Raw genomic sequence first — 13,811 nt, forward strand, 5'->3', positions numbered from 1 at the left:
GTTTGGTTATTATTTTCTGGATGGTAGATGGACTTTTTTTTACAATTTTACCAATCTCGCGTTCCGATTTGTTTTCCAAATAGTGTCACTTGTTTTAAATCAAGGCTTAGTTCCTTACCTCTTGGAGCCATTTCTTTTAATTAATCAATAAATAATTGTAAACTGAAAAAAAAAATATTTAAATAAAAGAGATAAGCAACTAAAACACAACAAACAAAAAATCGAAGTTAACTGTAACAATAAATAATTAACCTTCTAACGCTGCTGGTGGCCTGGTGCTTACTTACTTTTGTGACGTAGAAAACACGAATGAAAAACAAAACGTTATGTTTGCAGGTGAACCAAATGAAAAACGGTGATGTGCATCATAATCACGTCATTTTTTCTCATATTTTAACGGAATTATATTTTAGTTTAGCATTTGTATGGGACAACAACGAGTGCTTACTTAATTTTGCGATTCACTGTACATATTCATTAATTGCGGTATCAATCAACATTTTTTTGGACAAGAAATTACCGTTACATTTATTTGTTATTATTTAATTTTTCAGTTTTTAATTTACAAACAAAGATCAAATATGACATTTGGCTGTGATAATAACTACTTTAATACAGCATTTCCTATGTTCATAGTTAGACCACAGATTTAGCTCTAAACTTAGGTTTAAATTTATTTATAAATAGCCCAAACTCTGGACTTGCTTAGTAAAAAGATAGCAAGAGTTTAGCAAACATCTATGAATATGCCCCAATAAATCTATAATCAATTATTGAACTTAACAAATGTATATGTTAACAATCCTTCCTTTTGTACTTTTTTTCACATTGTTGCTTCAACTTTCTCTTAATCAAAATCTTTATTGGTTCTACTAGAATAAACGACAGTCAGCCGAAATTTCGTTTTATTAGTAAGTCCAATTAGTAAAACGAAACCCTTCGCTATTCCGCGTTTTCTAATTTATTTAACTTATAAAATATGGTGCAATGGTTATCGACTCATCTAGATGTGGTATTTTCCATTATAAACATTTTGCATGAGCACTCGACTATCTCATATTGGTATCACTTTTTACAATCTATCTCTATCTCTTTTCCTCCAAAGACACGTTTTTATAAATAAAAAAAAATACCCCCACACACACTGTTACCGTTGGTATTTGACAGTTTCCCTTTCCCACCTAAAACCCAACAACAAAAACAGCTGGACAAAAAGAACACTTTTGATTTTGTTGGAATCGTTCGCTTCGCAGGACGGTGGCAGGGCAGCGGGTTTGTATTCCGTTTTCTGTATTGTATTTCTTATTCGTTCATCGTCGTTCGTTGTTCGTCGTCGTCGTAGTCGTTGTCGCTGTCGTCGTCATACTTATACTTTATTTTTCTTCTCTTGTGTCGTCTTGTTCTAATTCTTCTGCTGCTGCTTCTGCATTAAAAAATTAAAATGGCGTTCATGTTCTTTTCAAGTTTTCTTCGCAGTAAATTTTCATCATGACATGAAACCCAAATGGAAAACCAATAAGTTAATAAATCTATTTAAAAAGAATAATCAAAAACCAATCTACTAAGAAAAGACAATTGAATCTAATGTGCTGCTATTTAATGAAGAAGTGCGATCAAATTAAAATAAGAGGAAGAAAAAAGTTGGAAAATTAAAAATAAAATTCCGTGTGTGCATTCTAAAGAAGAAAATTTGTTTAATTAGCTCATCGCAAAAGTATAATCGAGAAAGAAAAAGTCACAAATTAAAAGCATATAAATTGAAAGTGAAAAAATTAATAGGTATTCAATTAAACAAGTCGCCTTTGCTGTGTCTGTGTTTTGATTTTCAATTTCAATTCGAGATTGGAGATTGTAGATTGAAAAATAAAAAAGTTGAAGAAAAATCAATCCGCACCCTCCCAACAATAGAAACACCCAAGTCTTGAAGTTTAAATTGTCATCATGCAACAAGAACCAAACGATGAGACTTGGCTGGAGGAGCAGTGTCTCCGCGAACTTGAGGCCCAAAACGACTACGAACGGGATTACCATAGGCAAAGGGACAACTCCATCAGCACAGTTTGGGGTGCTTTCCAAGATTCGGCCACTGCCGTAGCACAATTGTACAGAGGTATCTACAAACATTATATTTTTATTACATTTGTTGTTTTAGTTTTAGCATAAGAAATAAAAAAAAAATCTAGAGCCCCTCCTACACAATTGTTTCATGTATTATGATTTTATTTTATATTCTTTGTCAAGGACAAATTTGCTGAGGTAATTCTCTTTTTATTTCGTTTAGAGATTTTTAAGTTCTTTGCCCACAAAAGTTCTTTGTTTCCGACATTTTGTTTTCGTGTGTTTTCCTTTTATAGAAACAACATTTTTATTTTATTCAAAATGGATATGGATTTTCTTTCGTTCGTTCTGTGGTGAGAAAACTAAAATTTCCGATGATTCTATGTGAGTTGTGAGAGGTGGTGTGGTGTGTGGTGTCGGTGTGTGTGATTTAGGAAGAGGCGATAATTCAGAAACAGCTGCTGTTGTTGTTTTTATTGCATTGGTCACACCTGCTAGGAACACATGAGCTCCCATCCTGTGGAGTTTTTTTTTTCTTCGCTTTACAATTTTCCCAAACAGGTAGTCAACTTTATCTAAGTGGATTTGGGTATTAAGTAGAGAGGTATGAATATGAGGTACCTGCTTTTTATAAGTAGTCCTCTCGGTAATGAAATGTTGACCTTTTTGCTTTTACTGAACCTACACAAAGTTTTTGTTTTTGTGTTTTTCCTTGAATTATTGACTCGAATTTAAAATCATTCCCCCTTTTTTAATATCATTCCATTCTATGTGATGAATCTAAATAATTTTTCGTTGGTGAAATTAGGTTGGTATGTAGCAAGTTTCATTAAAAATGTTGTCTACAAAAAGTTAAATTATTTAGCCATGCGCTTAAATGAGTACCTTAGTTCTTTCTTGATTATTATTTTTGGAATTCAAATATAAGTACGTAATAGGCTCCTACTGTACTGTGGTAGATACAAGCTCATTTTCATTCATTTATTTGCACCCTAAAGGTACCGTACAAGCATGTTAGAACAAGATTGTGTACATGATATTTGTTTTAAGAACAAATGGAAAAAATATGTTTACTTATAATTCTGTTCTAAGAATAACATAACGTCATAAGGTTCTATGATATGATATCGTCGTTGACTGTATAAATAAACAAAAGACTAGGTACCTACTCTACTAACGAAGACAATGAAGACGATTTCGGCGCGTTGACGTTTTAAATGCAAATTAATGTTTTGAAATGAGATGCTAAGTAAACATACACAAATTCGATATGTTTATATTATTACTTGCAAAATTTTTTCCTATCAAAACGTAAGTAAAATATTATAGGTATGTTATTTTAGGTGAAAAAGTATAAAATTTAGTTTTTTTCCTGTTTAAACTTCTTCTTTAATTTTTAAATAATAAGCGCACAATCAAGGGGACTTTTGTTACTCTTATAATACCAGTGGTAAAGTGAAAAGAGAGAGAGAGGGTTTGGAAGAAGATTTCGATGTATCAAACTAAAATATATGTTTAAAACAAATTAACTAATATAATTATTATATATAAATTTAAGACCTGCTTTGACATAGTATAGGATTTTCCAACAAGAAGTTTTATTTCGAATAGGGGAGTTTATTTCTTATTATTAAAATTCTTAGAATATAAACACAATATACTATTTAATATCCCCTAGCAATCAAATTAGCTTTCCATTTATTTTGTTGCCTTTCAAATTGAGTGATAATGAATTCTTGAAAACTCATAAAAATTCTATTGTAAAAATTCTGATAGCAAGGGTGAGAAATTTTGATGTCCGAGAATGCAGACATCTCTGAGACTTTAAAAACAAAAAGCTTGTTATTCGGGCAGCTATCATTTTTTGATACTAGAAAAAACAAAACCACGCGCGCCGTTACAAAAAAAGAATGTTCTATTAGCTTAATAATAAATAAATTGGGTTGCGCAACAGCCCGCTGAGAAATAAGGCCTAGTGACCTACAACTCTGAACCATTCTTGTGTGCGAGTACTGTTGTGAGGGATAGAGGGGAGGCATACTTAAGAAAACACTTTTCATGACAAGAATTACTCTTGGAAAATTTGTCAATCCCTTGCAATAGGCAGTACCCGTGAAAAAAACTTTAGATGACATAGGCAGGGATCGAACAGAAGACCTCTGGCATGACGTCCAACGCACTTTAACTTACTGATCCCATTCGGACACTCTTAAGTTAAAAAGTAATACTTAATTCTAATGCCGTTCGGCCCTAAAATTTATGTTACTGGAATTCATTTTATTTATTAGAAAATTAAAAAAAAAAAACTAGTTTCAATATCTTTTTTAATTTTTACTTAAAAACTACTTAAAATAAGGTCCTTAAAATAAAACTTAAAACTAACTTAAACTAGCTATTCTACCTATAAACTACTTAAAACTAGAACAACCACAGCAGCAAATCTAACTATCTAATTTTTTTTTGTTTTCAAATGTAGTTTGTTATCCTTTTTTCTTATTCCATGTACTTTTGTGCCATGCCTATTTTACTTAAAACTAAACCCTTCAGCTATAAAACAAGTATGTAAGCCGGCCAAGGCTTAAAACCCCATCCCGATACCCACTATCAAGTACAGACTGAAGCCACCAAAACTGGTTCTCCTGCTTCATCCTATCAGTTCGGTCCCGTTCAGACGCAGCCCTACTGAACCGCCTTGTGCGTCCCGATTGTACACGAGTAGCAAATAACCTTCACTCTGGGGTCAAGCTGACTGCTGTAAAACAATCGTTTCGTCAGAGCGAAGGCTCCTCTGGCCCTGGTCAGAGCTGCATTTATATGTCTGTCGAAATATAAATACTAATCTAACCAGATACCGAGGTACTTCACTACACTTTTGCTCGCTAATGGCTGCCCGTGAAGATCAACGATGATCATCATGCGCCAATTCTTGCAAACTTAACCTTCTGTCGGCGTACGCAATTTCCTTTGTAAGACTACATATCAGCTCGCTGGTGTAAATGCTGAAGAAAATCGGCGAACTCACCACTCCCTGTTGAAGACCATGCAGTCCAACGCACTGACCATCATGCCAAGGGTACTACTAGTAGCTTACAGAGTTCTATTAGCAAGCTATTTAAAAAAAACTAACCGTATTAAATATTCTGCTTAGTTATCAATTTGGTTTCAGATCTTTTTATAAAACCAACCACCAAATTTTTGAATATTAAAAATCATAAAACAAAATTAATACAAAAGAGTCTCTTCTCACTTTTAAAGGCAATTTACTTTTATCGTTATTTAATATTATGTTTCTCGCAAAAACGAGCGAATCTTCCAAATGCTTTTAAAATCACAGCATTAGTCATGAACTTAACGTGCGTCTTACAATATTAGTTCCTGAGAGTTGGATAAGGGTTTTTGTTTGTGGCTTTCCCTTGAATATAATATTAAAATTCATCAGACGAATTTTTGTATACTATACTAATGTTAGTTTAGATTTATAATTAAAAAGGAAAATGTTTATTCAAAATTTTTAAAAGTGTTTCTATCTGATATGCCCACTTAAATAAATTAATCAATATAAACATAACGATACAGCACAACCTTCAGCAATGAATTAAAATTGTTAAAATTCTTTCTTTCTTTTAATCGTGAAACTTTATAGGCAAAGTTTATAGGAAACATCTGTTTCCCTCTAAAGAGAATGGATATGAGAGAGAAAAACTCTTTTGGTTAAGTAGATTTACAATTTAATAATAAAAATAATCATTTGAAACACAGTAAGCAATGTGATTTGTCGTACGTCGTTATTTCACTCTCTTACTTTGATTTCAAAATCACCATAAATGATTTCTTTACGTTTTGCGCATAAATCAACATTTGATGAAAAAGCATGCATCGATATCTTGAAATCGATCCAGCATCCTACTGACACATCATGGCAACTAAATTTTTTACGATTTTGGACTGGATATGCCTGAGACTGCTTTCTTTAAAAAAAATCATTCTATATCGTAACAAAAAATTGTACTATTAAGTGGAGTTTCTTAAAAGTCAGCACTTTCCGATCAATAATTTTTCAACACACATACATTGAAGCAAAAAGATTTTTGTGGCAGAACGTTTCTGTGACCCAACCTCAAGAAATTTTAGCCCATACACGTTTCTATGGCAACAAGCTTTTACCCTTAGGTCGTTGCATTAAATTCAATGTCAAGCGGGTGTGCACAATCCCAAAGACAGTTCAAATGATTAAAAAGAAAAAATGTGTTTCTTTGCTAATCAAAGATATACAAGAAAAAGTAAGTCAACATTGTGACACTTTTGTCTTTCGTCAAAGAAATGAAGAACATTTTATCTATTCTATGACTATGTTAGGTTAGGTTAGGTTGGAGTGGCTGTCCAGATGTCATTGACTCACCTAGACCTCAAGGGTCCATTGTGATACCACTAATGAGGTTACTCATGGAAGAGTAATGAACTTAAACAAACCATTTTGTGCTTTTAATGAAGTAGAGAGACATTTTGTGTCAACCGTTGCGAGTTCACTGGTATTATCGAAGAAGGGATTACCGAGGAAGTTATTCCTACTAATGGAGAGTGCTGGACATGTACAAAGAAGGCGTTGGACTGTTTCCTCTTCTTCCTCGTCCATGCAGCTTCTACAGAAATCATTTGTGTAGACCCCTAGCCTCAGAGCATGTCTTCCTATGAGGCAGTGTCCCGTTATTACTCCAATTGTAGAGCTTATACTTTGTCTGCTCAGTGATATCAAGCTTTTTGACCGTTTTAAGTCAATACTTGGCCATATTTGCTTGGTCGCTAGGCAGGTGGTACTCTGTGACCATCTAGCATTTGTTGATTCTAGAGCATATTGTTTGAGAAGATATATGCATGCAGCAAGTGGTGTTCCTATGTTATGTTTTTGTCTAACATTATGCAGAAGTGTTCCGTTTTTGTCGAGCTTATCGGCTTTGCAATTTCCCGGAATACCTCTGTGGCCCGGGCACCCAACTGAGGTGAATATTAAACTGTTCCGTTATCTCATTCAGAGATGATCGGCAATTGTGGACTATTTGAGAGTTTGTGGAGACAGACGCGAGAGATTTAAGAGCGGCTTGGCTGTCCGAGAAGATTCGTATATCCTTGCAAGATATAACGTTTTCTTTGAGCCAGGATAGTGCTTCTTTAATCGCCATTACTTCTGCCTGGAATACACTACATTGATTGTAAAGTCAATAGGATAGACTGAGATTCAGTTGTTCTGAAAAGATACCACTTACAACTCCGTGATCGGTCTTTGAACCGTCAGTTTAGAAGTGTACCGCATCGTCTTCCAGGGGTCTCTCTTCTTCCCAGGAGGATCTTGAAGGGTTGGACACATGAAATCTTTTACCAAATACCATTTTTGGGGTGGTATAGTCTAAGCGATCTGGGATAGATCTGAAATTGTCTAGAATAGTAGTATGTCCAGTATTGTTACTGGTCCATTGAGAGGTGGCTCTAAGCCTTACACATGAGTTGGCAGCCACCTTTTTAGAGAAGATGTCAAGTGGTGTTAGGTTTAAAAGCACTTCCAGTGCTGCGGTTGATGTTGTGCGAAGTGCTCCTGTGATGCACATACCTGCTGACCCCTGGACTTTTGATGAGCTTATTTAGATTTACCATCTTGTCCAGTGCGGTCCACCATACGACGGCTCCATAAATGAGTATCGGCCTGATTACCGAAGTTAATAGCCAGTGGCCTATGGCCTTTTTACAAGTAAAAAGCGCTACAGTAGCCTTTTTGACTCTTTCATCAATATTTGCCTTCCAATTTAGTTTTTTGTCTAAAATGAGGTCCAAATATTTAGCTTGATCGGAAAAGCTTAATGGTATTCCTCTAAACTTGGATGGGCTAATCTGAGGAGTTTTATATCTTCTCGAAAAGAGTATTAATTCTGTTTTGTGTGGGTTGACGTCCAATCCACATTGCTTAGCCTGTTTAGGGCATTTTGTAGGAGTTCCGAGAGAACTTGGGGGTGCTTCCCAGATACGGATATCGCAACGTCGGCAGCATAGGCAATCATCTTAAAACCCTCTGCTTCCAATGCTGTAAGTATGTCGTTTACTACCATGTTCCATATAAAAGAGGCGAAAGGACTCCACCTTGGGGAGTGCCTCGATTCACCGATCTGGTGGTAGTAAAACTTCTCATGTTAGAAATTATTGTCCTGCTTTTGAGCATGAGACTTATAAGATCTATGAGTGACTTCTCTAATTTCAGCTTATGTGATCGCCTGGTAACTGACGTTGTTGAAAGCTCCTTCAATATCTAGGAACGCTACCAGGTTATATTATTTGTATTCGAGGGAATGTTCAATAGTACGTACCAGCGAATGAAGTGCTGATTCTACTGATTTTCCCTTAGAGTAAGCATGTTGAGCTGAGACATGGTTTTAAGTTATGCCTGATGTAAATTTCAATCAATCTTTCCAAGGTTTTAAGAAGGAATGATGTTAGGCTGATTGGTCGTAGATTTTAGGGTTAACGTGGGAGGGTTTCCCTGCTTTAGGAATGAAGACTACTTTTGCCATTCTCCAGGCTTTGGGAATATATCTCAACCTTAAACAGCTTGTCAGAATGATTTCCAATGGTGGAATGATCATAGCTATGTTAATATTGAAATTTTTAGAAATTAATTTGACAAAAGTAATTATGAAACTTATTAAAATGAAAAATGATGAAAATCACAAAATAATTGCATAAAAAATTTCCAAATATTAACATACATATGTACATACATTTTAAGGCTCTATTAAAAAAATATCTGTGCTCAAAAGGTAAAGGATCTTAAGTTGACTTAAGTGGTTTTAACTATTTATCCTTTTTTATTTTATGTATGCATATTCGTCCATAAACTAGTTCCCTCATTGATAATTTTTTTTAAAGAAGATGGTGTTATTGATTGCCAAGCCTGCTCAGCAACGCTCCATAACTCTCTGTAAATTTTTGGTTTTGCCTTTAATACTGCCCATAAGGCAGTCTTCTCACAAACTGCCGAGATCCATTGCCACCATATAGAACCACGTTGTTCTCATCGGTCCAGAGAATGTTTCGACACTTTTCAGGAGCCCATCCTAAATGCTCGCGCGCGAACTTCATCCTTTTAACTATATGGTTCTTCTTTCTTTGGACTGCGAGCATTTGGGTTATGCTCCCCTAGTATTCTCCGTACCGTATGCACACCGCACGTAACCTCAAACTAGTCTGCAATCTCTAGCTGCTGCTGTGGGATTATTTCTTAAAAAGCAAACCACCCTGGTCCCCTGGTTTCTGCTTTTTCTTCTTCAAGAAGTTCTTGAATCTTTTTATAGTTTTTGCCTTCCAAAACAAGCATTTTAATAATTTACCGCCTCTCCAGTGTGCAATGCTTGCCTCAACTCACTTTAAATTCATAAATTCAATAATTTTATTACAATTTTAACGGAACTATACAATAGAATAACAGGCCTGGTTTTTATCACTTTTGAAATCAAAATTTAAATAAAAACACAATTATTTAAAATTAATTTGTCAATCACTGCCATTATTTTGCTCGAATAAAACAATGAATCACACTACACAAAGCGCCATTTAAACAAAGTAATGAGAATTTACAGTTAAATTATCACTTCTACCTGTAAATGAAAAAGTGGCTTTGTTATTGATTTATGAAAAATTATAGGTTCTTGCCTATTACACTGCTATTATTTTGATCGCCGCTGTACATCTTCTTTTAAACCATCCCTCCTCTTCCTAGTGCTCCCACTGTCCTTATATCCCCTTATTATTATAAAACATACAGATATGGACATATACAGTTATAAGAGTAAAACCAAATTAAAACAACAACATGCATTAGAAGTAGTTTTAACAGCTATCCAAAAAAAGTTAGACTCTCTTATGCAAAATAACATGGGTTTTACTTTTCATTTTGTTATTGATTGTTTGAAGATGATCCTTTTCTTCGGTAAGACTGTGTTTTTGGTGGACATTAAAATAGAAGCATATTGAAACCAATACCCTAATATTTAACTACTATTATAAAGAATTTAATGTTATTTTATTAAGAATTAATTACAATTTACGAAATCAATTGAAATACTAATAGAAAATGTAAGTTATTAATAGAAAATGTAAGTTCAATGCGCAGAAGGATGTTCTTAGGTCGAGCTGTAGATGAGAAGTGAGTAATGTCCCATTCCAGTTATGAACACTTCCTTATTCAATTGGGGAACGGATGGAATTGGAATTGGCTTGAAGTGGGGATGTTATACTATCAAAAATATTTTTTACTTTTATAAAACAATACATTCACTTATGAAAGTAAATTTAAATTATTTTAATAATATTACAATTAATTCTAAGGAAAACATTTGTCGCGGTAAGTATTGTTGCCTCGAAGAGAAAGCTGTAATTTTATATCTGCGAAGTGAGAGAAATAGCCAGAATAATGAGGAGATCTTTAAAGTTGATTGCAAAAGCTATTTGACCGCTGTGGGCCAAAAAACAGCTGAAAAAAACAAGCAAAACAACCTTAAGAGAGGACTCAAAGATCCCTACAAGTCTTCAAGGGAATTAAAAAACAAACTACAGCTTCCAATAACTTCAGGAAATGTCCGTAGAAGACTTGTTGAAGCTAAATTGCTCAAGAATGGTGCCCTTTCAATTAATAAAAATATAACAACGCGGTTTAAATTCGACCACAATCATTTTGATTGGAGTGGGCCAAAAGGAGGTACAAAGTGAAGTGATGGCAGACAAACCGTTAGAAAACTTCCTTTGAAAGAACTAAATCCCAAATAGATACAGAAAACGGCCAAGAATGGTGGCGGCAGTATCATACTTTGGGGTTAATTTTCTTGGTATGGCGTTAGACCAATACATTTGATTGAGGGTAAAAGAGATAAAAATATGAAGGTAAATACCATGAAGGATTAGATGCTTATGTAAACGAGAACATGCCTCTCAAATATGTTCTACCGCAGGACAACGACCCAAACCACAAATCCAAATCTGATCAAAAGTACTTTAAATACCATGCTCCAGCGTATTGGAGTAGCCATCCCAGTCGCCTGACCTCAATCCCATAGAACATGTTGGTTGAGATTTAAAATGCGCGGTTGGGAAACATTTACCTAAAAATAAAGACGAACTGTAAAGGGAGGTTCAACAGGAATGGAACAATATTTCAATTGACAGATCCTGACGATTATTTGACTTAATGTCCAACAGATGTCACACTGTAATTAAAGCTAAGTGCCAGGCTACCACATATGGAAATAATTTTTAAATCCAAAATAGGTTTGCATTTATTTTATTTTTTTTTTTAAATCTATTTTAATGTCCACGAAATGTATTCCTTTTTTTACATCTATGAATTTAAAATATTTTAAGTTATAATAATACTATTAATAATGGGTAATTTTAGTTTGAAAGAATGAAAATGAAAAAATAAAGGGCAAACTTGAAACAAAAATCTTTTTACGTCAATAAAAAATTTAATTTTTAAAACTCTGTTTGGTGTTTCTATTTAAATGTCCATGTCAGTATAAAGGCAAATTTACTTAAAAATGCATCTTCATATGGTTCTTAATGTTTTTTAAAAACAAATAGAGATTTTAACTTTTTTTAGCACAGAAATGAAAATCGACTTAAAATTTCAATAAAATTTGTTTATTTGTTGGTAATGTTTTTAAAACTTTTGTCTTTACAGAACGCTCAAACAATGCTTATCATCACGATACAGGTGCTTTATGGTTACCATTTCAAACTGCTGCTGGAACAGTGACAACTTTATACAAAGGTTAAAATTGATTTAATTTTTCTCTGTTCATTTTTGAATGAATACGAGTACATGTTTTTATTTGTTCCTTTCTTATAGATTCATGTGAGGGAATTAAACGTACGGGTGAAGCAGGTATCCAAAGTGGATATCAAAGGCGTACTAGGGAATTAGTTGATTGGGCACGAAGCAAAAAGCGCCGTGTTATTCGACGTGCTGATTTATTAGCATATTTAGCTGGAAAACCACCACCACCTTTGAATGTTACACGTCGGTGAGTTATGTTAGAAGGTCAATTAAATAAAATATTTTATTTCTAATTATAATTAAAATCATCCTTTAATTTAAAACATTGCAAAGTGAACAATTTAATTGATTTTGTTCTTATTTGTTTATAGCTCGCCAAAACCAGAACACAGTTCGAATGCACTTATGTTAGGAGGCCCAGCCAGTAATTCAACAACTTCAAATAATGAAGAACCTGCGACAGATTTGCACACATTTAAAGAAGCCCTAGTTTTAAGACCAAGGTATTTTTTAAACAACAATATTTTTTATAGAAAATGTTAATATAAACTTTCTATTTTTCTTACAGAGGTCCAGAACTCTTTGCATTTGTAGCTAATGAAATTGCTCGTCATTGTAAACGTCCAGCAAGTCCATTAGACGATACAATGGATGTTTGTCACTACAGCAGTAAGCGACAACGTTTTATGTAAAGAGCGTCTTCGTCTATCTTCAGGGAGGGGGGAACAATTAAATTAACACAATGCAAACACTAAATCATGCTTTTTGTGTATAGAAAAATAAAGAACATCAATTTCCCAAGGTACAATGCTCAACCTTACCTTAATTTGTGAACTTTATAAAACAAAAGAAATCAAAAACAAAAAAACTGTAAAGAATTGACGAAGAACAGAAAAACAAAATACTTTTCTTTTATTTATTCTAATCAGCCCAATAGTGATTAATTATTAATTATTATAATTATTATTTTTTTTATTATTACTATTTTTCTTTTAGCTAAATAGTTTCTAATGAATTTATAGAAACAATTCAGATGAATGAGAAAGAAGTTATTATTTTTATACGTACGTAATATAAAAATGAATATAATTTTGCCTTATATACATATTTACTTACTTTTGTAAAAGTAATTTTTATGTATATATCTTATTTTTTTTTAAATGTTACGATTTAATCCAGATGTTAAGCAATTCAAAAAAAAAACAAACAAGTTGATTCCTAATTGAAATGTGAACAAATAAAAAAAGAGGAAATTTATAAAAAAACATTTCCTTAAAAAATAATTGAAAATTAAAAAAAAAGATATAAGAAAGAAGAACACGAACTATGTTTTGTTCTTTTAACACAAATCTGCTAGTTAAATAAAACAACAAATTTCGATAACCATAAACATAACAACAAAATTTAAAAACAAATTTAATATAAATTAAACTTTGAATAAAACAAAAATAAAGAATCTTCAATCAATTTAAAGAAAAAGAAAATAATAATAAATTAATGTACCCATGTATCGAATTCTGTATTTCTTTTTGGCAAATGTTTATTATTATTATTATTATCATTATTATATTGGTTAAAATTTAAATAACATTGTAATCTTGGCATATATAAATATTCCCAAAAAAAAGAAGAAATAATAAAAATTTAATAAATAAATAAAATATGTTGTTCAGGAACTACAAAAAGAAAATTAAATTTCAATAAATTTATTTCAATTAATGGTTGTCTATTTCATAGTTGATTAAGACTCGTCGCTGGTTCGTACCATAAATCTTGTTATTTGTGTTGCACTTAAAAACTAGGTGGAGCATAGGATAGTAACGGATTTAAAATAAATTTAAGTTCCCTTCGAAGTACAGTGAACCAAAAAAAAAGTTGTACAGTTTGCTTTTTAACGTTCTAAGTTAAATATCTCTGTAACTACACAAATAAGATCTATTAA

At 33.0% G+C, this 13,811-nt stretch overlaps 1 protein-coding gene across 1 annotated transcript; it reads left to right on the plus strand.

Annotated features, from left to right (window-relative positions):
- The first annotated feature begins 1,278 nt into the window (after positions 1-1,278).
- LOC129947140 (HUWE1-associated protein modifying stress responses) lies at positions 1,279-13,588 on the plus strand. The gene is made up of 5 exons (XM_056057582.1): positions 1,279-2,110; positions 11,774-11,863; positions 11,942-12,116; positions 12,241-12,372; positions 12,438-13,588. Exons 1-5 carry the CDS (start codon positions 1,942-1,944, stop codon positions 12,559-12,561), a joined length of 690 nt encoding a protein of 229 aa, XP_055913557.1. The 5' UTR covers positions 1,279-1,941; the 3' UTR covers positions 12,562-13,588.
- Positions 13,589-13,811: the final 223 nt, after the last annotated feature.

The sequence above is a fragment of the Eupeodes corollae genome, chromosome 2, assembly GCF_945859685.1.
Source record: "Eupeodes corollae chromosome 2, idEupCoro1.1, whole genome shotgun sequence".
Lineage (NCBI taxonomy): Eukaryota > Metazoa > Arthropoda > Insecta > Diptera > Syrphidae > Eupeodes > Eupeodes corollae.

Coding starts and splice junctions, on each gene's coding strand:
- LOC129947140 (XM_056057582.1), top strand. CDS start 1,942: ATGCAACAAGAACCAAACGATGAGACTTGGCTGGAGGAGCAGTGTCTC. Junction 11,864..11,941: donor AGTGACAACTTTATACAAAG/GTTAAAATTGAT, acceptor CCTTTCTTATAG/ATTCATGTGAGGGAATTAAA. Junction 12,373..12,437: donor GCCCTAGTTTTAAGACCAAG/GTATTTTTTAAA, acceptor TTTTTCTTACAG/AGGTCCAGAACTCTTTGCAT.